This window comes from Prionailurus bengalensis, chromosome A3, assembly GCF_016509475.1.
Source record: "Prionailurus bengalensis isolate Pbe53 chromosome A3, Fcat_Pben_1.1_paternal_pri, whole genome shotgun sequence".
Classification (NCBI taxonomy): domain Eukaryota; kingdom Metazoa; phylum Chordata; class Mammalia; order Carnivora; family Felidae; genus Prionailurus; species Prionailurus bengalensis.
Window position 1 is genome coordinate 90,020,319 of NC_057354.1, and position 21,590 is coordinate 90,041,908.

Consider the following 21,590-nt stretch of genomic DNA (forward strand, 5'->3'; position numbering starts at 1 on the left):
TTTTTTTTTTTTTTTTTTTTTTTTTTTTAAATTCCTCTTATGTAGTACAGAATGGCCAGAGTGGTGTGGAGGGTGTATTCCTCTTCTCCTATGTGGAATACTTGAGCTTACTAGACCTGGGGATTTTCTTTTCACCCATGTCAGTTAGGCTCTGATGATACCAGCAGATTAAGCTCTGGTTCATTCTTCTGAGTGCAGGCGTTGTGAAGAACAGAATGGTCTGGCATATTTCAGAATGGTTCCTTTTCTCTTCTCAAAAAAAGGCAGGGATTTTTCTCCAATATTTGTTGTGAGAACCTGGTCAGTTTCCTGGCGGTAACACTCACAAAAGTGTTAAGGTATCTCTGTGCCTGGTTTCCCCTGGAGTTTTTAACTCTCAGACTTGTCCACACTGAGCCTCCAGCAAGTCATCAGCTGTTCAGGTTTTCCTACCCCACCACTGGTTCCCACAGTGGTTTCTGCTCAGTGGTCTCTACTTCTGTAAGCCTGGACTCCCTGTATTTGCCTGTTTTCCTGGGGGCAGTGGTTTTTCTTATGTCCGTACTTTCCTTATGGATCCAAGAAGAGTTGTTTGTTTTTCAGTCTGTTGTTGGGACACAGTGGTGACTTTTAAGATTCTTACACCTGGAACCAAAAACCAGAAGACCCTGAGATAACCTTCTATCAACCTTTTGGTATATTTATAACAAAAAGTTGGGGAAAACCATACCAGATTCATATGTTTAAATGGGTGAGTCTTTGAAACTATCAAATAATGGGCAGTTCCCATTCTCTAATGCATAAAAGAAAATAAAAATTTTGCAGTTTACTTGAGAATACTGATACTTGGGAATGTTGACACAAAAATTTCAGACTTCTCAAAAAAGAAAATTATGAAAGAGTCTAGGACAGGAGTTGTAATGTCTCTTGTTTCCAATCTTATTTACTTGAGTTTTCTCTTTTTTTTCTGTAGTGTAGCTAAAGGTTTGTTAATTTTTTTTTATATTTTCAAATAGCCAACTGTTAGTTTCATTGATTTTTTTTTCTTTTGTTTTTGTGCTATTTGATTTATTTCTGCTCTAATTTTTATTAGTTTCATCCTTCTGCTAACTTTGGGATTTGTTGTTTTTTTCCTAGTTTCTTGAGGCACAAAGTTAGGTTCTTTATTTGATAAAGAATAAATTCTTTATTTTTTTAAATATAGTCCTTTATAACTATAAACTTTCCTTTTAGTAATCCCATTCGTTTTAGTGTGTTGTGTTTTTGTTACTTGTCTCAAGATACTTTCTAATTTCTCTTTTGATTTCTTCTTTGACCCATTGAGTGTGCAGGAGTACATTGTTTAATTTCTATATATTTGTAAATTTTCTGGTTTTCCTTCTCTTATTGAGTTCTGGTTTCATTCTATTGTGGTCAGAAAAGATACTTGGTATGATATTAGTCTTCTTGAATTAGTTAAACCTTGTTAATTTGACCACATGTGTCATCTATCCTGAGGAATGTTGGAATGTTCCATGTGCACTTGAGAAGTTGGTATATTTTGCTGCTATTGGGTTTAGTTATCTATACATGTCTATTAGGATCATTTAGTCTATGATATTGTTCAAGTCTTTTGTTTCTTTATTGAGTTTTCTGTCTGGATGTTCTGTCCATTATTAAAAGTGGGGTACTGAAGCTTGCTACTATTTTTACTACTGTGTAATTCTTAACCTCAATTCTTAAAATCTTTGCTTTATATATTTAGGTGCCCTGTTGCTGGGTATATGTACATAATTTTTATTTTTCTGCATGAATTGACCCTTTTGTCATTATATAATGACCTTCTTTGTCTCTTATGACAATTTTTGACTTAAACTCTGTTTTGTCTGATATTAGCATAGTTTCAATTATGTAAGATGAACAAGTTCTACAGATCTAGTTTACAACATAGTGCCTATAGTTAACAATACTCTGTTGCACACTTAAAAAAGGGATGTACTTTTGTCAAGAGGGTACATCTCATATACCACAATAAAAAATGTATATATAAAAAAGAATTTTGTGTGAAAAATATAGATGTAAAAATGTTTAAAATAAGTATTAATATCTGGTTCAGTATCGTGTTTTTTAAAATAGCATATCATGAGCAAGCAAGTAGGACTTAATCTAGCAAAGCAGTATTAGGTAATTTATAAACATATGTTTACATTAGTAGGAAAATCACAATTATTTCATAGGCTCCAAATAGGTATTTGGGAATAAAAGTAAAAAGTGAAAATCTGTTCCCAATTAAAAATATTTCTGTAAATTAGAGTAGAAGAACAATGCCTCAATATGATGAAGAATATGTATTTGAAATTAGCAGTTGGCATAATCAAAGGTCAAATACTTTTTTATGCACATAAAACATTTGTGAGTGATGTTACCAAAAATGGTGAACTAGGGAACTTTAGGCCTCCATTCCTGCACAGAAAATAGGCTAGGAACATTTGTCAGAGTCAACTTTTGCAGAACTCTTGACTCTAGTCAAAATTTTAGAAGTAAACCAGGAAAAATTACTGAAGTAAAGAGCTGTTGCACTTCAGTACGAGAGTGCTGTGATATCTTAAATTGCCCACCTGCCATCCCTCAATTTAGGGTAGCTTTTAGTGTGGGTTAGTATTTACAAAGGACACAATACAAACCTTTCTCTTTCTTTCTTTTTTTTTAATTTTTATTTTTGAGAGAGAGAGAGAGAGCAAGTGAGTGGGGGAGAGGGGGAGAGGGAGGGGGCAGAGAGAGAGAGGGAGAGAATCCCAAGCAGGCTCCATGCTCAGCATGGAGCCCGACACAGGGCTTGGTCCCACGACCCTGGGATCATGACCTGAACCACAATCAAGAGTCGGATGCTCAAATGGCTGAACCACCCAGGTGCCCCATACAAACCTTTTTCTTTTTTTTAATTTTTTTTTTTTTTATGTTTTTATTTATTTTTGAGACAGAGAGCATGAGCAGGGGAGGGGCAGAGAGAGAGGGAGGCACAGAATCGAAGCAGGCTCCAGGCTCCGTGCTGTCAGCACAGAGCCCGACGTGGGGCTTGAACCACGAACCGTGAGCTCATGACCTGAGCCGAAGTCTGACGCTTAACCGACTGAGCCACCCAGGCGCCCCCAAACCTTTTTCTTAAAAAATTATTGTGAAGTGTTTTAACCTGTCTGTCTCCCTGAAGGACCTAATTAAGAGCTTTCACAGGGCAGAGGCAGCTTCTCTGTCGATGTTTGTCAAAAACATCTGATGTCTGAGTATTGGCTGTAGCATCCTGGGCCTAGGGATATCTGGGTAAATAATAAGGCACACTGAAAAGCTTGGGAAGGAAGTACTTGACAAAGGGGAATACTTGTCGGGGGGGAAAGGACTTTTAAAGGCTCCCACTTATTTTGGGGAATTGAAAAGGCCATGTGTATGCCCAGGGCTGGACTCATTCTCAGAAAGGGCCTAAGAAGACCCTAAACTTTAATTTTTAGCTAACCTTTCGGGCTTTGTGTTGTGCAAGAGAGAATTGGAGTGTGAAGCAGCATTGTAAATAACATGGCTGAGTATTGAAAAAGTGCCCTAACATGGAGAAAATCAGAAAAGACTAGTAGAGGTTTTTCTCTTTCAGTTTTTTATTTTGAAGTCCAATTTATACTTCTCCTTTATTGCTTCTGCTTTTGGTGTCTTATTAAGAAATCATGGCATAACTCAGAACTACGAAGATTTGTTGTTTTCTTCAAAGATATTTAGTTTTAGTTCTTATATTTAGATCTCTGATATCTTTTGAGGCAATATAAAATTTATCTTTGAAACTTCTGGTAATATATATAATACAAAATTTGCCATCTTAACTATTTTTAAGTGTGCAATTGTGTTAGTAATAGTCACACTGTGGTACAACTAATCTCCAGAACTCTTCTTGTAAAACTGAAACTATATCCATTAAACCATAGCTCCTCATTCCCTTTTCTCCTCACCCGCTGGCAACCACCATTCTAATTTCTGTCTCCATGAATTTGACTCCTTTAGGTATCTCATAGAAGTGTGATCATACAGTATTTGTTTGTGACTGGCTTATATCACTTGGCATTATATCCTCAAGCAAGGTTCATCCATGTTGTAGCATGTGTGAGTTTCTTTTTGAAGGCTGAATAATATTCCATTATATGGCTATACCACATTTTGTTTATCCATTTATCATCCATCAATGGACACTTGAGTTGCTTCCACCTTTTGGTTTTTATGAATAGTGCTGCTGTGAATATGAGTGTACAAATATCTCCTTGAGACCCTGCATTTTAATTTTTTGGGGTATAGACCCAGAAGTAGAATTGCTGGGTCATATGGTCATTCTATTTTTAAGTTTTTGTGGAACTGTCATATTGTTTATCCACAGCAGCTACACCATTTTACATTCCCACCACCAGTGCATAAAGATCCTTGTTTTTCCACATCTTCTCCAACCCTTGTTAGTTTTTTTTGTTTGTTTGTTTCCTACAGATGTAAAGTGATATCTCATTGCTTTTGATTTGCATTTCTCTGATGATTAATTATGTTCAGCGTATTTTCATGTACTTGTTGGCCAGTTGTATATCTTCTTTGGAACATTGTCTGTTCAAGATGTTTGCCCATTTTTGAAATGGCTTTTTTTCTTTTTGAGTTGGAAGAGTTCTTTATATATTCTAGATGTTAACCCCTTATCAGATACATGATTTGAAAATATTTTATTCCATTTTGTAGGTTGCTATCTTATTCTGTTGATTGTATACTTTGATGCACAAAAGTTTTAAATTTAATATACATTTTATGTTTTATATAATTTATATATTTTATATAATTATATATTTATATTTTTATATATACAATTTATATACTTGTGCTGCCTGTAGCTGTAGAGACTATTTTTTGGAGACCATTTTTATGTATGGAAGTGAAAAGACTATTATTTTCCCATGAATTTTCTTGGCCCCTTTGTTGAAGATCAGGTCAACATAAATATTAGTGTCTTTTTATGGACTACCAGTTCTTTTCCCTCTATCCTGTGCCAGTACTTGATCTCTATCCTGTGCCAGTACTACCCTGTTTTGCTTACTCTACCTGTATAGTAAGTTTGAAATCAGAAAATGAGTCCTCCTACTTTGCTCATCATTTTCAAGATTGGTTTGGCTACTAATGGAGTGTTCCGTAAAATTGTAATGTATGGATTGTTGGGAGGAAGGAATGAATATCTTTTGGTAAGTATAAATCTAATCATGCTCAGTTTTAAGAGGCTGGACCAAATTTGTGTTTCTCAGAAGCTTAGAAAAATATATTTCCTAATGATATGTCAGGTGGTGTCAGGGTTATAAGAAGCCATGGAATAGAAATAGCATTTTTAAAGTGTTAGTTTTGTCCAGTGGTGTTTAATTAATTTATGGGCATTTAAAAAAATTGAACATTCTATTTTGAAATAATTGTTGATTCACATGTAATAGTAAGAAATAATACAAAAATAATGCTTTTACCCTTTACCCAGTTTCCACCAATGGTAACATCTTGCATATCTGTAATAATACATCACAACCAGATACTTAGTCAAGATACTTAACATTTACATCACCACAAGGGTCCCTTACATTGCCCTGTAATAGCTACATCCACTTCTCTCTTACCCTCACCCCTTCCTTAACCCCTAGCAATCATTAATCTGGTTGCCATTTCTATAATTTTGTCACTTCAACAGTGTCGTATAAATGAAATCACACAGTATGCAACCATTTAGTATTGGCTTTTTTCACTCAGCATAATTCTCTGGAGAATATCCAGGTTGTTGTGTTTATCAATAATCTGTTCCTTTTTATTAATGTGTAGTATTCCATGATATGGATGTACCACAGTTTGTTTAAATATTTACCTATTGAATGATATCTTGGTTGTTTTCCACTTGTTGGCTCTTACAAATAAAGCTACTGTAAACATTCATGTGCAGGTTTTTAGTGAAAATAAGTCTTTGTTTCTGTGGAATAAATGCCCAGAAGAGCTATTGCTGGGTCATATGGTAGTTATATAATATATATTCAGTTTTTTGAGAAACTGCCAGACCATGTCCCAGGGTGGTTGTACTCCCAACAGTATGTGTGAATAGTATGTGATACCTTATTTGAGTATAGTTGACACAATGCTATATTAGTTAAAGGTGTACAACATAGTGATTTAACAAGTTTAAATGTTATGCTATGCTCATCACAAGTATAGCTACCATCTGTCACCATATGTTATTACAGTGTCATTGACTATATTCCATATGCTGTACCTTTTATTCTTGTGACTTAATTCATTCCATAACTGGAAGCTAGTATCTCCTACCCCTCTTCATTCCGGCAACTATGAGTTTGTTCTCTGTGTTTATATGTCTGACTGCTTTTTGTTTATTCATTAATTTGTTTATTTTTAGATTCCACATGTGAGTGAAACCATATGGTATTTATCTTTTTCAGCCTGACTTATTTCAGTTAGCATAATACCCTCTTGGTCTGTCCATGTTGTAAAGAATGGCATGATCTTGTCCATTTTTGTGGCTGCCTAATACTCGACTGTGGGTGTGTGGACACACACCACTTCTTCCTTATCCACTCGTCTATCAATGGATTTTTAAGTTGCTTGCATATCTGGGCTGTTGTAAATACTGCAGTAAACATAGGGGTGCCTATATCTTTTCAAATTAGTGTTTCTATATTCTTTGGGTAAAGATTCAGTAGTGGAGTTATGGATCATATGGTAATTCTATTCTTAATTTTTTAAGGAACCTCTATACTCTTTTCTACAGTGGCTGCACCAATTTGCGTTCCCACCAGTAGTTCCCTTTTCTCCACATCCTTGCCAACATTTGTTGTTTCTTGTGTTTTTGATTTTAGCCATTCTGACAGGTATCTAGTGATATCTCCGTATGGTTTAAATTTGCATTTTCCTGATGATTAATGATGGTGAGTATCTTTTCATGTGTTTGCTGGCCATTTGTATGTCTTCTTTGGGAAAAATGGCTATTTAAGTCCTCTGCCTATTTTTTAATTGTATTATTTGTTTTTTGTGTTGAATTGTATGTGTTCTTTATATTTTTTGGATATTAACCCCTTATCAGCTATGTCATTTGCAACTATATTCTCCTATTCAGTAGGTGATTTTATTTGTTTTGTTGATGGTTTCCTTAGCTGTGTAAAATCTATATTTTGGTGTCATCTCGATAGTTTAATTTTGCTTTTATTTCCCTTGCCAGAGGAGACATATCTAGAAAAATGTTTCTATGGCCAGTGTCAAAGAAATTACTGCCTGTGTTTTCTTCTAGGAATTTTATGGTTTAGGTCTAACAATTAGGTCTTTAATCCATTTTGAGTTAATCTTTGTGAATGGTATGAGAGTGTTTCAGTTTGATTTTTTTGCCTGTGGCTGTCCAGTTTTTCCAACATCAGTTGTTGAAGAAATTGTCTTTTCTCCATTGGATAGTCTGGCCTTCTTTGTTATAGATTAATTGACCCTGAAAGCACAGATTTATTTCTGGACTCTCTATTCTGTTCTATTTATCTGTGTGTGTCTTTTTTGTGCCAGTACCACACTGTTTTGATTAGCATAGCTTTGTACTTATCTTGAGATCTGGGATTGTGATACCTCCAGCTTTGTTCTTTTTCAAGATTGATTTGGCTATTTGGGGTCTTTTGTGGTTACATACAAATTTTAGGATTGTTCTGGTTCTATGAAAAATGTTATTGGTGCATTAAATCTGTAAATTGCTTTGGGTAATATGGACATTTTAACAGTATTGGTACGTCTGATCTATGAATATGGAATACCTTTCCATTTGTGTCATCTTCACTTTCTTTCAGTGTTTTTATAGCTTTCAGAATTTGGGTCTTGGGTAAGCAGAGAAATAGGGGGACTAGGATGTTCCTTCTCCCTCAAACACAACTGTATTGAGGTCAGAACACTTGGAACACCCAGGAAATCAATCTTGGGAGTGACAAAAATCTCCACAGGTGGAGGGAGACAGCTTGGTGGGACAGACGTGCATGTAGAATTGGGGGTGATAAAACAGCATAGGCATGGAGAGGAGGGAACACCTGTGGAGAGACAAAAGGAAGAGAAAGACAGAGAGGCTGAGGATTGTGGTATTGTGTTCGTACAAGAGAAAAACCTCTCTGGACCATGGACTGGGGAAAGAGAAATATGGAGAGTGCCAGTTTCTACTTTGCAAACAGCCTTAAGAACTGAAGATTGGAGCTTTCAAAAGTGCACGAATTTCTCTGGACTGAAGCCGCTGCCTAGTGGGGACGGAGGCAGCCCTAGGGCGTGGTAGTGATCTCAGGGGCACACTGGGAGAGAACAGTCCCCTTCCTTGAGCACTGTGTGAAGAGGGTTTATTGCCCCCACAACGGGCACCAGCCAAAAGCCCTTTATCAGCAAGGCGGAGTGCCCCTACACCAGAACAGAATGCATGTGGTTCAGGGCCCCTTAAAACGTCGGGTTTTGAATCCCAGCTGAGTGCCTAGGAGGCACGGGAGAACAGTGGAGGTGGGACCCACTTATACCAAACTGTGCCTCTCTGTGCCTGCTAACTGCTTATCTACCTGACACAGACTGACACTGAATAAACCAGATGGCCTCTCCTCCTGACCAGCACAGCCACTGGTCCCAGGCACCAACAGACAACTCTCCTGTGGTTTTGTATGTTAGTCATTCTCTTTTTTTTCCCCTCTTCTTCTTTTTCTTTCTTTTTTTTTTTAATTTTTTTTTCAACGTTTTTTATTTATTTTTGGGACAGAGAGAGACAGAGCATGAACGGGGGAGGGGCATCGAGAGAGAGGGAGACACAGAATCGGAAACAGGCTGCAGGCTCTGAGCCATCAGCCCAGAGCCTGACGCGGGGCTCGAACTCACGGACCGCGAGATCGTGACCTGGCTGAAGTCGGACGCTTAGCCGACTGCGCCACCCAGGCGCCCCTTCTTTTTCTTTCTACCATCTTCTTTTTTTCCTTTGGAAACAGGCTCATAGTTTCTGATTTGATTTTATATATATATTTCTTCTTTCTTTCTTTCTTTCTTTCTTTCTTTCTTTCTTTCTTTCTCTGTTTAATCAAGCATTTTTTACTCTATTCTTTTTATACCTTTTCTGTATCTCCTTTATTTTCCTCTCTCTCTCTCTGGATTAAGCCTTATAGTTTCTTTGAGTCTCTGCTTGTCTTTTTTTTTTTTTTTTTTACCCTTTCATTTTTCTCTTTGTATGGGATCAGGTTCTTTGCCCTTTTCTTTTTTTCAAGGTTACTTCAACAAACAAATCAAAACACACCTGATTGAAGGTCCAAACGATCCACTACTATGAGCAAGGAGGGGCTTTGTAGAGGACTGACCAGTGGGATAGAGCAGCCAGATATGCAGCAATAGAGGGCATTCAACATGCTCCAAAAACACATCCTGAAATGTCAGGGCCTTTTTAATATAGTAGTACTCACAGGTGCAGGACACGTAACAAAGTATTAAAGCACGTAAAAGAAGCCTAGCCAAAATGATGAAATGGAAAAATTTCTCCTCAAAAGAAATTTTGGGAAGAAATGACAGAATTGCTCCAAAAAGATATAAACACTATATCTGAATGAGAATTTAGAATAACAGTCATAAGACTAATAGCTGGGCTTGACAAAAACATAGAAGAGAATCTATTGCTACAGAGATCAAAGACCTAAGACATAGTCATGAGGAATTAAATGTTATAAATGAGATGCACAATAAACTAGATACAGCGACAGCAAGGATGGAAGAAGAAGAGGAGAGAATTGGTGAAATAGAAGATAAGATTATAGAAAATGATGAAGCTGAAAAAAAGAGGGAAAGGAAATTACTAGATCACAAGGAGAATTAGAGACCTAAGTGATTCAATGAAACGAAATAATATGTGTATCATAGGAGTTCCAGAAAAAGAAGAGAGAAAGGGGCAGAAGATTTTATTTGAACAAATAATAGCTGAGAACTTAACTTCCCTGATCTGGCAAAGGAAATGGGCATCCAAGTCTAAGAGGCACAGAGAATTCCCTTCAAAATCAACAGAAACAGGTCAACACCATGACATATCGTAGTGAAACTGGCAAAATACAAAGATAAAGAGAGAATTCTGAAAGCAGCTTCAGGACAAATATGGTCCTTAACCTACAAGGGTAGTCAGGTAAGGGTAGTAGCAGACCTGTCCACTGAAACTTGGCAGGCCAGAAGAGAGTGGTAGGAAATATTCAATGTGATGAATAGGAAAAATATGCAGTGAAGACTCTTTTATCCAGCAAGGCTGTCATTCAGAAAAGAAGGAGAGATAAAGGCTTTCCCAGACTGACAAAACCTAAAAGAGTTCATGACCACTAAACTAGCCCTGCAGGAGATCCTGAGAGGGACTCTTTGAGTGGAAAGCAGCAAAGACTGCAAAGGACCAGACTCATCACCACAAGTACAAACCCTACAGATAACACAATGACACTAAATTCATATCTTTCAATAATTACTCTGAATGTAAATGGACTAAATACCCCAACCAAAAGATGTAGGGTGTCAGAATGGATAAAAAAAAAAAAACACAAGATCCATCTCTATGCTGCCTACAAGAGACTCATTTTAGACTTGAGGACACCTGGGAATTGAAAGTGAGGGGGTGGAGAACCATCTATCATGCTAATAGATGTCAAAACCAGAGTAGCCATACTTATATCAGACAAACTAGATTTTGAACCAAAGACTGTAACAAGAGATGATGAAGGGCATTACATCATAATTAAGGGGTCTATCAAGAAGAGCTAACAATTATAAATGCTTATGTCCCCAGTGTGGGAGCATCCAAATATATAAATCAGTTAATCACAAACATAAATATATAGATAATACTGTGACTGCAGGGACTTTAATATTCCACTTACAGCAATGGACAGATCATCTAGGCAAAAAATCAATAAGGAAACAGTGGCTCTGAATGACACATTGGGCCTGATGGATTTATCAGATATATTCAGAACTTTTCATCCAAAAGCAGCAGAATACACATTCTTCTCTATTGCACATGGAACATTCTCCAAAACAGATCACATGCTGAGTCACAAAACAGCCCTCAACAAATATAAAAGGATTGAGATCATACCATGCATATTTTCAGATCACAATGCTATGAAACTTGAAATCAACCACAAGAAAAAAATTTGGAAAGCCCCGAAATACATGGAGGTTAAAGAACATCTTACTGAAGAATGAACTGGGTACCAGGAAATTAAAGAAGAAATTTAAAAATATATGGAAATAAATGAAAATGAAAACACGACAGTCCAAATCCTTTTGGGGTGCAGCAAAGGCAGTCCTAGTAGGAAAATACATTGCAGTTCAGGCCTATCTCAAGAGGCAAGAAAGGTCCCAAATACACAACCTAACTTCACACCTAAAGGAACTAGAAAGGCAGCAACAAAGCCCGAAGCCGGCAGAAGAAGAGAAATAATAAGGATTAGAGCAGAAATAAACAATACAGAATCCAAAACGGTAGTAGAACAGATCAATGAGTCTAAGAGCTGGTTTTTTGAAAGAATAGACAAAATTGATAAACCCCTAGCCAGACTTCTCAAAAAGAAAAGAGAGAGGACCCAAACAGATAAAATCATAAACGAAAGAGGAGAGATCACAGCAACACCAGAGAAATACAAACAATTGTTAGAGACACTGTGAAAAATTACATGCCAACAAACTGGGCAATTTGGAGGAAATGGACAAATTCCTAGACAGTCACACATTACCAAAGTGGGAAGAAATAGAAAATTTGACTAGACCCATACTCAGTGAAGAAATTGAATTGGTTATCAAAAATCTCCCAACAAATAAGAGTCTTGGACCAGATGGCTTCCCAGGGGAATTCCAACAGACATTTAAAGCAGAGTTAATACCTATTCTTCTCAAGCTATTCCAAAAATTAGAAATGGAAGGGAAGCTTCTGGACTCATTCTATGAAGCCAGCATTACCTTGATTCCCAAACCAAAGAAAGACCCCACTAAAAAGGTGAATTATGGGCCAATATCCCTGGTGAACGTGGATGTAAAAATTCTCAAAAGATACTAGCAAATCAAATTCAACAGTATATTAAAATTATTCACCATCAAGTGGGATTCATTCCTGGGCTGCAAGGCTGGGCTCAGTATTCACAAATCAATCAGTGTGATACATCACATTAATAGAAGAAAGGATAAGAACCATATGATCTTGTCAATAGATGCAGAAAAGGCATTTGACAAAATACAGCATCCTTTCTTAATAAAAACCCTCAAGAAAGTTGCATATAAGGAACATATATGAAAGGCCCACAGCTAATATCCTCAGTGGGAAGAAACTGATAGTTTTCCCTGTGAGATCAACAACACAACAGGGATGTCCACTTTCACCACTGTTGTTCAACGCAGTGTTGGAAGTCCTAGCCAATTAGACAACAAACAAAAGGCATCCAAATTGGCGAAGAAGAAGTGAAACTTTCACTCTTTGCCGGTTACATGATATTCTACATGAAAACCTGAAAGACTCCACCAAAAAACTGCTAAAGCTGATACATAAATTCAGCAAAGTCACAGGTTATAAAATCAATGTACAGAAATTGGTTGCATTTCTGTATGCCAATAATGAAGCAACAGAAAGAGATATCAAAGAATCGATCCCATTTGCAATTGCACCAAGAACCATAAGATACCTAGGAATAAACCTAACTAAAGAGGTAAGAGATCTGTACACTGAAAAGTATACAAAGGTTATGAAAGAAATTGAAGAAGCCCCAAAGAAATGGAAAAACATTCCATGCTTATGGATTAGAAGAACAAATATTGTTGAATTGTCTATACTATCCAAAGCAATCTATGTGTTCAGTGCAATCCCAATCAAAATAGTACCAGCATTCTTCACAGAGCTAGAACAAACAATTCTAAAATTTGTATGGAACCAGAAAAGACCCTGCATAGCCAAAGTAATGTTGAAAAAGCAAAGCAAAGCTGGAGGCATCACAGCCCCAGACTTTAGCCTATATTACAAAGTTGTAATCAAGACAGTATGCTTTGGGCACAAAAACAGACACATAGACCAATGCAATAGAATAGAAAACCCAGAAATGGACCTATAAGTGTATGGCCAACTAATCTTCAACAAAGCAGGAAAGAGTATCCGGTGGAAAAAAAGACAGTCTCTTTAGCAAATGATGTTGGGAGAACTGGACAGTAACATGCAGAAGAATGAAACTGGACCATTTTATTACAGCATATATAAAAATAAACTCAAAATGGATGAAAGACTTAAATGTGAGACAGGAAACCATCAAAATCCTACAGAAGAAAACAGGCAGCAACCTCTTTGACCTAGGTTGCAGCAACTTCTTACTTGACATGTCTCCGAAGGCAAGGGAAAGAAAAGCAAAAATGAACTATTGGGACTCTGTCAAGATAAAAAGCTTCTGCACAGGGAAGGAAACAGCAAAACTAAAAGGCAACCTGTGGAATGGGAGAAGATACTTGCAAATGACATATTGGATAAAGGTTTAGTATCAGAAATCTATAAAGAACTTACAAACACGACACCTGAAAAACTACCCAGTAACGAAAAGGGCAGAACACATGAATAGACACGTTTCCAAAGATATCCAGATAGCAAACAGACACATGAAAAGATGCTCAACATCACTCATCATCAGGGAAATACAAATCAAAACCACACTGAGATACCACCTCACACCAGTCAGAGTGGCTAAAATTAACAACTGAGGAAACCACAGATGTTGGCAAGGATGTAGGGAAAGGGAAGCACTTTTGCACTGTTAGTGGGAATGGAAACTGGTGCTGCCACTCTGGAAGACAGTTTGGAGGTTCTTCAAAAAATTACGAATAGAATTATCCTATGACCCAGCAGAGTATGCAGGAGTGCTGATTCAAAAGGGCATGCACACCAATGTTTACAGCAGCGCTATCAGCAATATTCAAATTATGGAAAGAGCCCAAATGTCCATCAACTAATGAATGGATTAAGATGATCTGGCATACACACACACACACACACACACACACACACACACACACACAATGGAATACTACTCAGTGATGAAAAAGAATGAAATCTTACCATTTGCAACAACATGGATGGAAGTGGAGGGTATCATGCTAAACAAAATAAGTCAGTCAGAAAGATACACGATTTCACTCCTGTAGAATTTGAGAAACTTAACAGATGATCATAGAGGAAGGGAAGGAAAAATATGATACAAGCAGAGAGGGAGGCAAACCATAAAAGACTCTTAAATACAGAGAACAAACAGGGTTGATGGGGGTGGAGAAAATGGGTGATGGCCATTGAGGAGGGTACTTGTTGGGATGAGCACTGGGTGTTCTATGTAAGTGATAAATCACGGGAATTTACTCTTGAAGCCCTGACAATAAAAAAATAAAAAGAATTCAGGTCTTAATTACACCTCCTTGGTTAAGGTTAATCCTAGGAATTTTATTAATTTTTGTACAATTATAAATAGGATTGTTTTCTTAATATCTCTTTCTGCTACTTCATTATTAGCATGTAGAAATGGAACAGATTTCTGTATATTAATTCTGTGTCCTGTGACTTTACTGAATTCATTTTTCAGTTCTAGTAGTTGTTTTGTGGAGTCTTTAGGATATTATGTCATCTGCAAATAGTGGAGGTTTTACTTTTTCCTTATCAGTTAGAAGCCTTTTATTTCCTTGTATGATTTATTGTGGCTAGGACTTACGTACTAGGTTGCACTGGTGAGAGTGGATATCCTTATCTTGTTCCTGAACTTAGGGGAGAAGCTCTGTTTTTCACCATTGAGTATGATGGTATAGCTGTGGCTTTTTTTTTTTTTTGAGGTATGTTCTCTCTAAACCTGCCTTTTTAAGAGTTTTTATCGTGAATGGATGTTGTACTTTATCAATTTTTTGTGTGTGAATTTATTGAGATGCTCATACTGGTTTTACTCTTTCTCTTGTTAATATGATGGTACTAAACAATGAACGGGTCAACCAAGAAGTCAAAGAAGAAATAAAAAAAATACATGGAGACAAATGAAAGTGAAAACACAGTGGACCAAAACCTTTGGGATATAGCAAAAACAGTTCTCAGAGGGAAGATTATAGCAATATAAGCATACTTCCAGAAGCAAGAAAAATCTCAAATAACCTAACCTTACACCTAAAGATCTAGAAAAAGAACAAAGTCCAGAGCCAGAGGAAGGAAGGAAGTAACAATTAGAGTAGGAGTAAATGTGGGGTGCCTGGGTGGCTCAGTCGGTTAAGCATCCGACTTTGGCTCAGGTCATGATCTCACGGTTCATGAGTTCGAGCCTCGCGTCAGGTTGTGTGCTGACAGCTCAGAGCACGGAGTACAGAGCCTGGAGCACAGAGCCTGGAGCCTGCTTATTCTGCATCTGCTCTTCTTTCTGCCCCTCCCCCACCAGTGCTCTGTCTCTCCTGCTCTCTCTCAAAGATAAATGAACATTAAAAAAAATAAAAAACAAAAAAAAGGGGGTAAAAAACCAGAAGTGATCAGTGAAACCAGGAGCTGTCAAAAAATTAACAAAATTGATAAACCTTTAGTGAGACTTATCAAGAAAAGAAGAGAGAGAGGACTCAAATAAAATTAGAAATGAAGGAGGGAAAATAACAACCAACACCGCAGAAATACAAAGGATTACAAGAATATTATTAAAAACTATATGCCAACAAATTGGACAACGTGGAAGAAATGGATAAATTCCTTAGAAACATACCCCCTTTCAAAACTGAATCCGGAAAAAGAAGAAAATTTGAACAGACCAATTAGTAGTAATGAAATTGAATCAGTAATAAACTCTCAACAAAAGCCCAGGACCAGATGGCTTCACAGGTAGCATTCTACCAAACATTTAAACATTTAAAGAAGAGTTAATAACCTATTCTCAAATTGTTCCAAAAAAATAGAAGTGGAAGGCAACTTCCAGATTCATTCTACGATGCCAGCATTACTTTGATACCAAATCATTTAAAGACATTATGAAAAAAGAATACTGTAGGCCAGTATCTCTGATTAACATAGATGCAAAAATCTTCAACAAAATATTAGCAGCCTGAATCTAACAATACATTAAAAAGTCACCATGATCAAGTGGGATTTATTCCTGGGATATGAGGCTGGCTCCATATTTGCAAATCAATCAATGTGATTCATCACATTAACATGCAAAAGGATAAAAACCATATGATCATCTCAGTAGATGTAAAAGAATCATAATTTTAATTTGCATTTTCTTAATGGTGTTGGACCTGTTACTGTGCCCCTGTTTTCCCATCTCTTTTCTATTCATTGAAAAGTTTGGTTTTTGCCTATTTTTCTAATTGAGTTGTCTGTTTTGTTTTTGTTTTTTGGTAAGCTGTTGAGAGTTGAGATGTCTTTATACATTTTAGATACAAGTCTTTCATTGGTTATGGGATTTGCAAAATTTTCTTCCAGCCTAAAGATGGGGGAGAGAGGGGCATGTCATTGCTGGAATGGGAAAGTACAGTCTCCCTGTGTGGTCTCCACAGGGACTGATACCACAGGAAGTGGTAACTCATTACCAGATGTTAGGGTAAAAATAATTCCTGGGCTCCTGCTTGGTCATCTCTGTACCTTGGCTTGGATGTTGGGGTGACTTGTAATTGCTTAGCAAGAGTAGATGTTTAGGCTCCTCACTTGGCTTTTGCTGGTGTCACAGAGGCAGTCTTTTTTTCTGTGGTGATTGGCTGGAATAGAGCAGTTATGGCCTAAAAGTTTTCTGTCTTGCTAGACTTCACCTTTACTGTTTTGTTTTTTTTCCCCCTAATGTTTATTCACTTTTTGAGAGACAGAGACAGAGTGTGAGCAGAGCAGGGGTAGAGAGAGAGGGAGACACAGAATCCGAAGCAGTCTCCAGGTTCTGAGCTGTCAGCACAGAGTCCGACGCAGGGCCTGAACTCAAACCGAGAGATCATGACCTGAGCCGAAGTCAGATGCTTAACTGACTGAGCCACCCAGGCGCCCCCCTTTACTGTTTTTTTTTAGCTAATGATAGTGGGTTTTTATTAGAGCCTTTTTCTATGCCCTTTGTTCCTATGTTGCTGGCTTCTTCAGCTCCCACATCTGGAATATATGATATAAAAAGTAAATCCAGGGATTGCATTACCATGTCATTCCTTAGGTCCCAAGATCCCTGTCTTCTCTACATCTTTCAGATTCTTCTTTTTTTTTTTTTAATGTTTGTTTATTTTTGAGAGAGAGAGTGTGTGGAACAGAGCACAAGCAGGAGAGAGGCAGAGAGAGAGGGAGACACAGAATCCGAAGTAGGCTTCAAGCTCTGAGCTGTCAGCACAGAGCCTGATGCCGGGCTCAAACCCATGAACCGCGAGATCATGGGCCAAAGTAAGACGCTTAATCAATTAAGCCACCCAGGCACCCCTGTATCTTTCAGGTTATTCTTAAGTTTGTTTTATATATAATGTCTAGGACTTTTAGTTATGCTTATCAAATGGAATAGGGAAAAGTACAACTACTCCATTACATCAGAAGTGGCAGCAGAGGTGCCTGGGCGCTCAGTCAGTTGTGTCCTACTCTTCCATTTCAGCTCATGTCATGATCTCACGGTTCATGAGATTGAGTCCCACGTCGGGCTCTCTGCTGACAGCATGGAGCTTGCTTGTGATTTTTCTCTCTGCCCCTCCCTGGTCTCTTTCCCTTTCTCTCAAAATAAATAAACATAAAAAAAAAGTGGCAGCATAATTTAAGGTATTTTTATTTGAAATCAAATGTGGCTGTTATCATCAAATAGGATTCTAAGTAATGATTTTATAGGTAAAGCACAGAAATCTCAAATTTTATATTTATGGTAGCTTTAGATTCTGATCGTGTAGCCTAGGAAGAAGTACTAGTTCTTTTCCGTTTCTTAGGAATATTCCTTTCCTTATTCTTTTTGGTAAGAAGCATCTGTAGTGAAGAGACCCAAAAATACAATGGTCAAATAAGATAGAATTGTATTTTTCCTTTATATGATAGTCTAGGACAGGAAAGGAGCTCTGCTCTTTGAAGTTATTCAAAGACCCAGACTGGCTTGGGCAGCTGAGCCATTTTTACACATGGCTTCTGATTGTTTTAGATACTATCATTTTTAGGTGGCAAGAGTAAATGGTGATGGTAGTGATGGTGGTAGTAAGGGAACATGGAGGTCAAGAATTTGCTTTTCTTTTTTATTTTTTTTTTTAATTTTATTTTTAAGAGAGAGAGAGAGAGAGCAAGCAGGGGAGGGGCAGAAAGAGAGGGAGACACAGAATCCAAAGCACTCTCCAAAGCTGTCAGCACAGAGCCCAATGCTGGGGTCAAATTCACGGACCACAAGCTCATGCCCTGAGCCGAGGTCAGATGCTTAACTGACTGAGCTACCCAGGAGCCCCAAGAATTTGGTTTTCTAAAGACAGGAAGCAGAAGTTATACTTACTACTTTTGCTCATCTCCTATTGGCCTAAACCTAGTCATATGGTCTCACCTAGCTACAAAGGAAAGTGGAAAGATCTCCAGTTTTGTGGCCATGTGACCAGCACATGGTTAGGGTAAGGGGCTTCTGTTACTAAAAGAAAAATGGTGAGAATACTGGGGGACAATTGAGGGTTTTATATTTGTTACTTTAGTGAAACATTTTTTAGAAGAAATTAACTGTGTCGTCCTAATTATCATGAGCTATTTTATTCTATAGTTAACTGTCTTTTTTTGTTGTATTCTTGTTTTATTGTAAAGATCAACAGGAACTTTGTGGTCCGTCTTAGCCTGGATATATAACTTATTTTTATATAACACTATTTGGACTATTTCAAGTAAGAATTTGTTTATATCTTCCAGGGTTTGCCGAGTCCACAGGGAATAAGATGCAACCCAGAAGCTGTATGTGGTCACATCATTATTGAGAGCCATGAAAAAGGATGTTTCAGGACTCTAACTGCCAAACAACCACAATTGGATAGCCACCCTTATGTTTTCAGACCTGCTGACCCCTCAGACATTATCAGAGGACAGCGGAGTCCATCATCATGGAAAACCAGACACATCAACCTTTCCAAATCATTAGACCAGAGTAACCCCCATTTCAAAGTTTGGAATTCCTTGCAGTTACGAAGTCCTTCCCCCTTTCAGAACTTTACAGCTGATGACTTCAGAATTAGCCAGGGTCTTCGAATGCCTTTCCATGAAAAGATAGACCCTTGGCTATCAGAATTAGTAGAACCTGTGCCACCCGAAGAAATGGATTGTCATTCTTCATCACATATGCTTCCCTCAGAACCCATGAAAAAGTTTACTACTTCCATCACTTTTGCATCTCACCGACACTCTAAATGCTTTTCAGATTCCTCTGTTCTTAAGGTTGGTGTTACTGAAGGTAGCCAGTGTACTGGAGCATCTGTGGGGGTATTTAATTCTCATTTCACTGAAGAGCAAAATCCTCCCAGAGATCTAGAACAGAAAACCTCTTCCCCTTCATCATTTAAAATTGTTAGTCATTCGCCAGATACCGCTGTGACTATTTTAGCAGAAAGTAGTAGGCAGAGTCAAAAATTATCTATTGAACATTCTCAGCAAGACGAAAAACTCTTAGAAAGATCAGATTTTAAAGGCAGTGATTCTGAGCCCAGTACCAGTGCAAAGTATAGCAGTGTCAAGGAAGTTCATTTTTCTGATAACCATACTCTCATTAGCGTGAGCAGACCAAGTTCCACACTAGGAGTAAAAGAGAAGACTGTAGCTATAACTCCAGATCTTTCTTCGCACGTTTTACTTGAACGACAAGAGCTCTTTGAACAAAGCAAAGCCCCACACACAGATCACCATGTGAGAAAATACCATTCTCCCCCTCCTCAACATCAGGATTATGTAGCTCCGAACCTTCCTTGTCGCATTTTTCTTGAAAAACGAGAACTCTTTGAACAAAGCAAAGCCCCACATTTAGATCATCAGATGAGAGAAAACCAATCTCCCTTTCCTCAAGGTCAGGATTATATAGCTTCAGACCTTCCTTCTTCCATTTTTCTTGAACAACGTCAGCTCTTTGAACAAAGCAAAGCCCCAGATGTAGATCACATGGGAAAATACCATTCCCCCTTTCCTCAAGGTCAGGATTATGTAGTAGAAAAGAATAATCAACATAAGTTTAAGTCATACATTTCTAATATGATAAATGTTGAAGCCAAGTTCGATTCTGTGGTCTCCCAACCAGTCCCAAATCAGTGTACATTAGTATCATCTGCATCTACTCCACCCTCAAATAGAAAAGCACTTTCTTGTGTTCGTATAACTCTTTATCCCAAGACTCCTTCCAAGGTGGATAGTGGAACCTTAGATAAAAGATTGCATTCATTGGATCCTGCTTCTAAAACAAGGATGAATAGTGAGTTTAACTCTGACCTACAGACTATATCTTCAAGATCATTGGAACCAACCTCCAAATTATCGGCCAGTAAACCTGTAGCACAGAATCAAGAATCTTTAGGTTTTCTAGGACTTAAATCTTCACCGGACTTCCAAGTTGTACAGTCTCCTCTTCCAGATAGTAATACTATTTCTCAGGACTTGAAAACCATACCTTTTCAGAATAGCCAGATAGTAACCTCAAGGCAGACACAAGTGAACATTTCAGATTTGGAAGGATATTCCAGTCCAGAAGGGATTCCAGTATCTGCAGATCGGTGAGTCTCATTGTGATGACAAGCAAGCTGATGGAATTTGTGATAAAGGGTTTTAAATACTTAAGCAAATGCAAGTTCTTGGGGGAAAGGCAGTATGATTTCTCTTAGGGGAGGTTGTATCTGACTAATCTAGGTATTCCAAGGCATAAATGCCTAAGTAAGAGAAAACACTTGAAAGTAATGTATTTATAATTTCAGAGGGCTTTTGACGAGACTTGACATCAAGTATTTCAAAACTTTGAATTACTCTGAGAAAAGTCTTTGATCATCCATGGTACACTTTACTAATTATTGTATTGGAAGTGTGCTGAAGACCAGACTTTGGGATATGTACATGAGCTTACTCACTTGCTTGTGTGTGCTCTCTCTCTCCCTTCTTTTAGTTTCCATTTCATGGTTCTCCTCAAATATTTAGTATTTACAATTAGAAAGTAACTTTCCAGTAGAGAATCCTGGCAGACATCATTTTTGCCAGTTATCAAGGCTAACATCACTGGTAATGCATATCAATGTAATGTGCTCTCTATTGTGATGTTCCACCTTAGAGTCTATTATAGGAAAGGAAACTGAGTTCAGGGCTAAATGCCTTAGATTTATATTATTTAGCCTAATTTAAGACTATCATTCATTCACTTTTACATTTTGAATGGAATTACCCTTTGTGTTTCATGTTCTACCACATAGTTGAGAAGGCAGCACATCATAGTGAAGAACCCTGGGCTTGGAAAGAAGGAAGGGAAATAATATTTATTCAGCATCCACATGTGGTAGTAATGGCCATGAGGGACTTATATGTTATCTCATTTAATGATTGTAATAACCCTATGAGGTGAGTGGTGGTATCCTTATTTACCCTCTGGGAAACTGAGACACTGATATTG

General features: G+C 37.7%; 1 protein-coding gene across 3 annotated transcripts in view; it reads left to right on the forward strand.

Annotated features, from left to right (window-relative positions):
• ALMS1 (ALMS1 centrosome and basal body associated protein) overlaps positions 1-21,590 on the forward strand; it is a 221,667-nt gene that overhangs the window by 84,138 nt on the left and 115,939 nt on the right. For all 3 annotated transcript variants that reach the window (XM_043603693.1, XM_043603694.1, XM_043603695.1), the window contains one exon: positions 18,872-20,709. In XM_043603693.1, coding sequence (XP_043459628.1) covers positions 18,872-20,709 — 1,838 coding nt within the window. The remainder of the gene's footprint in view (positions 1-18,871; positions 20,710-21,590) is intronic.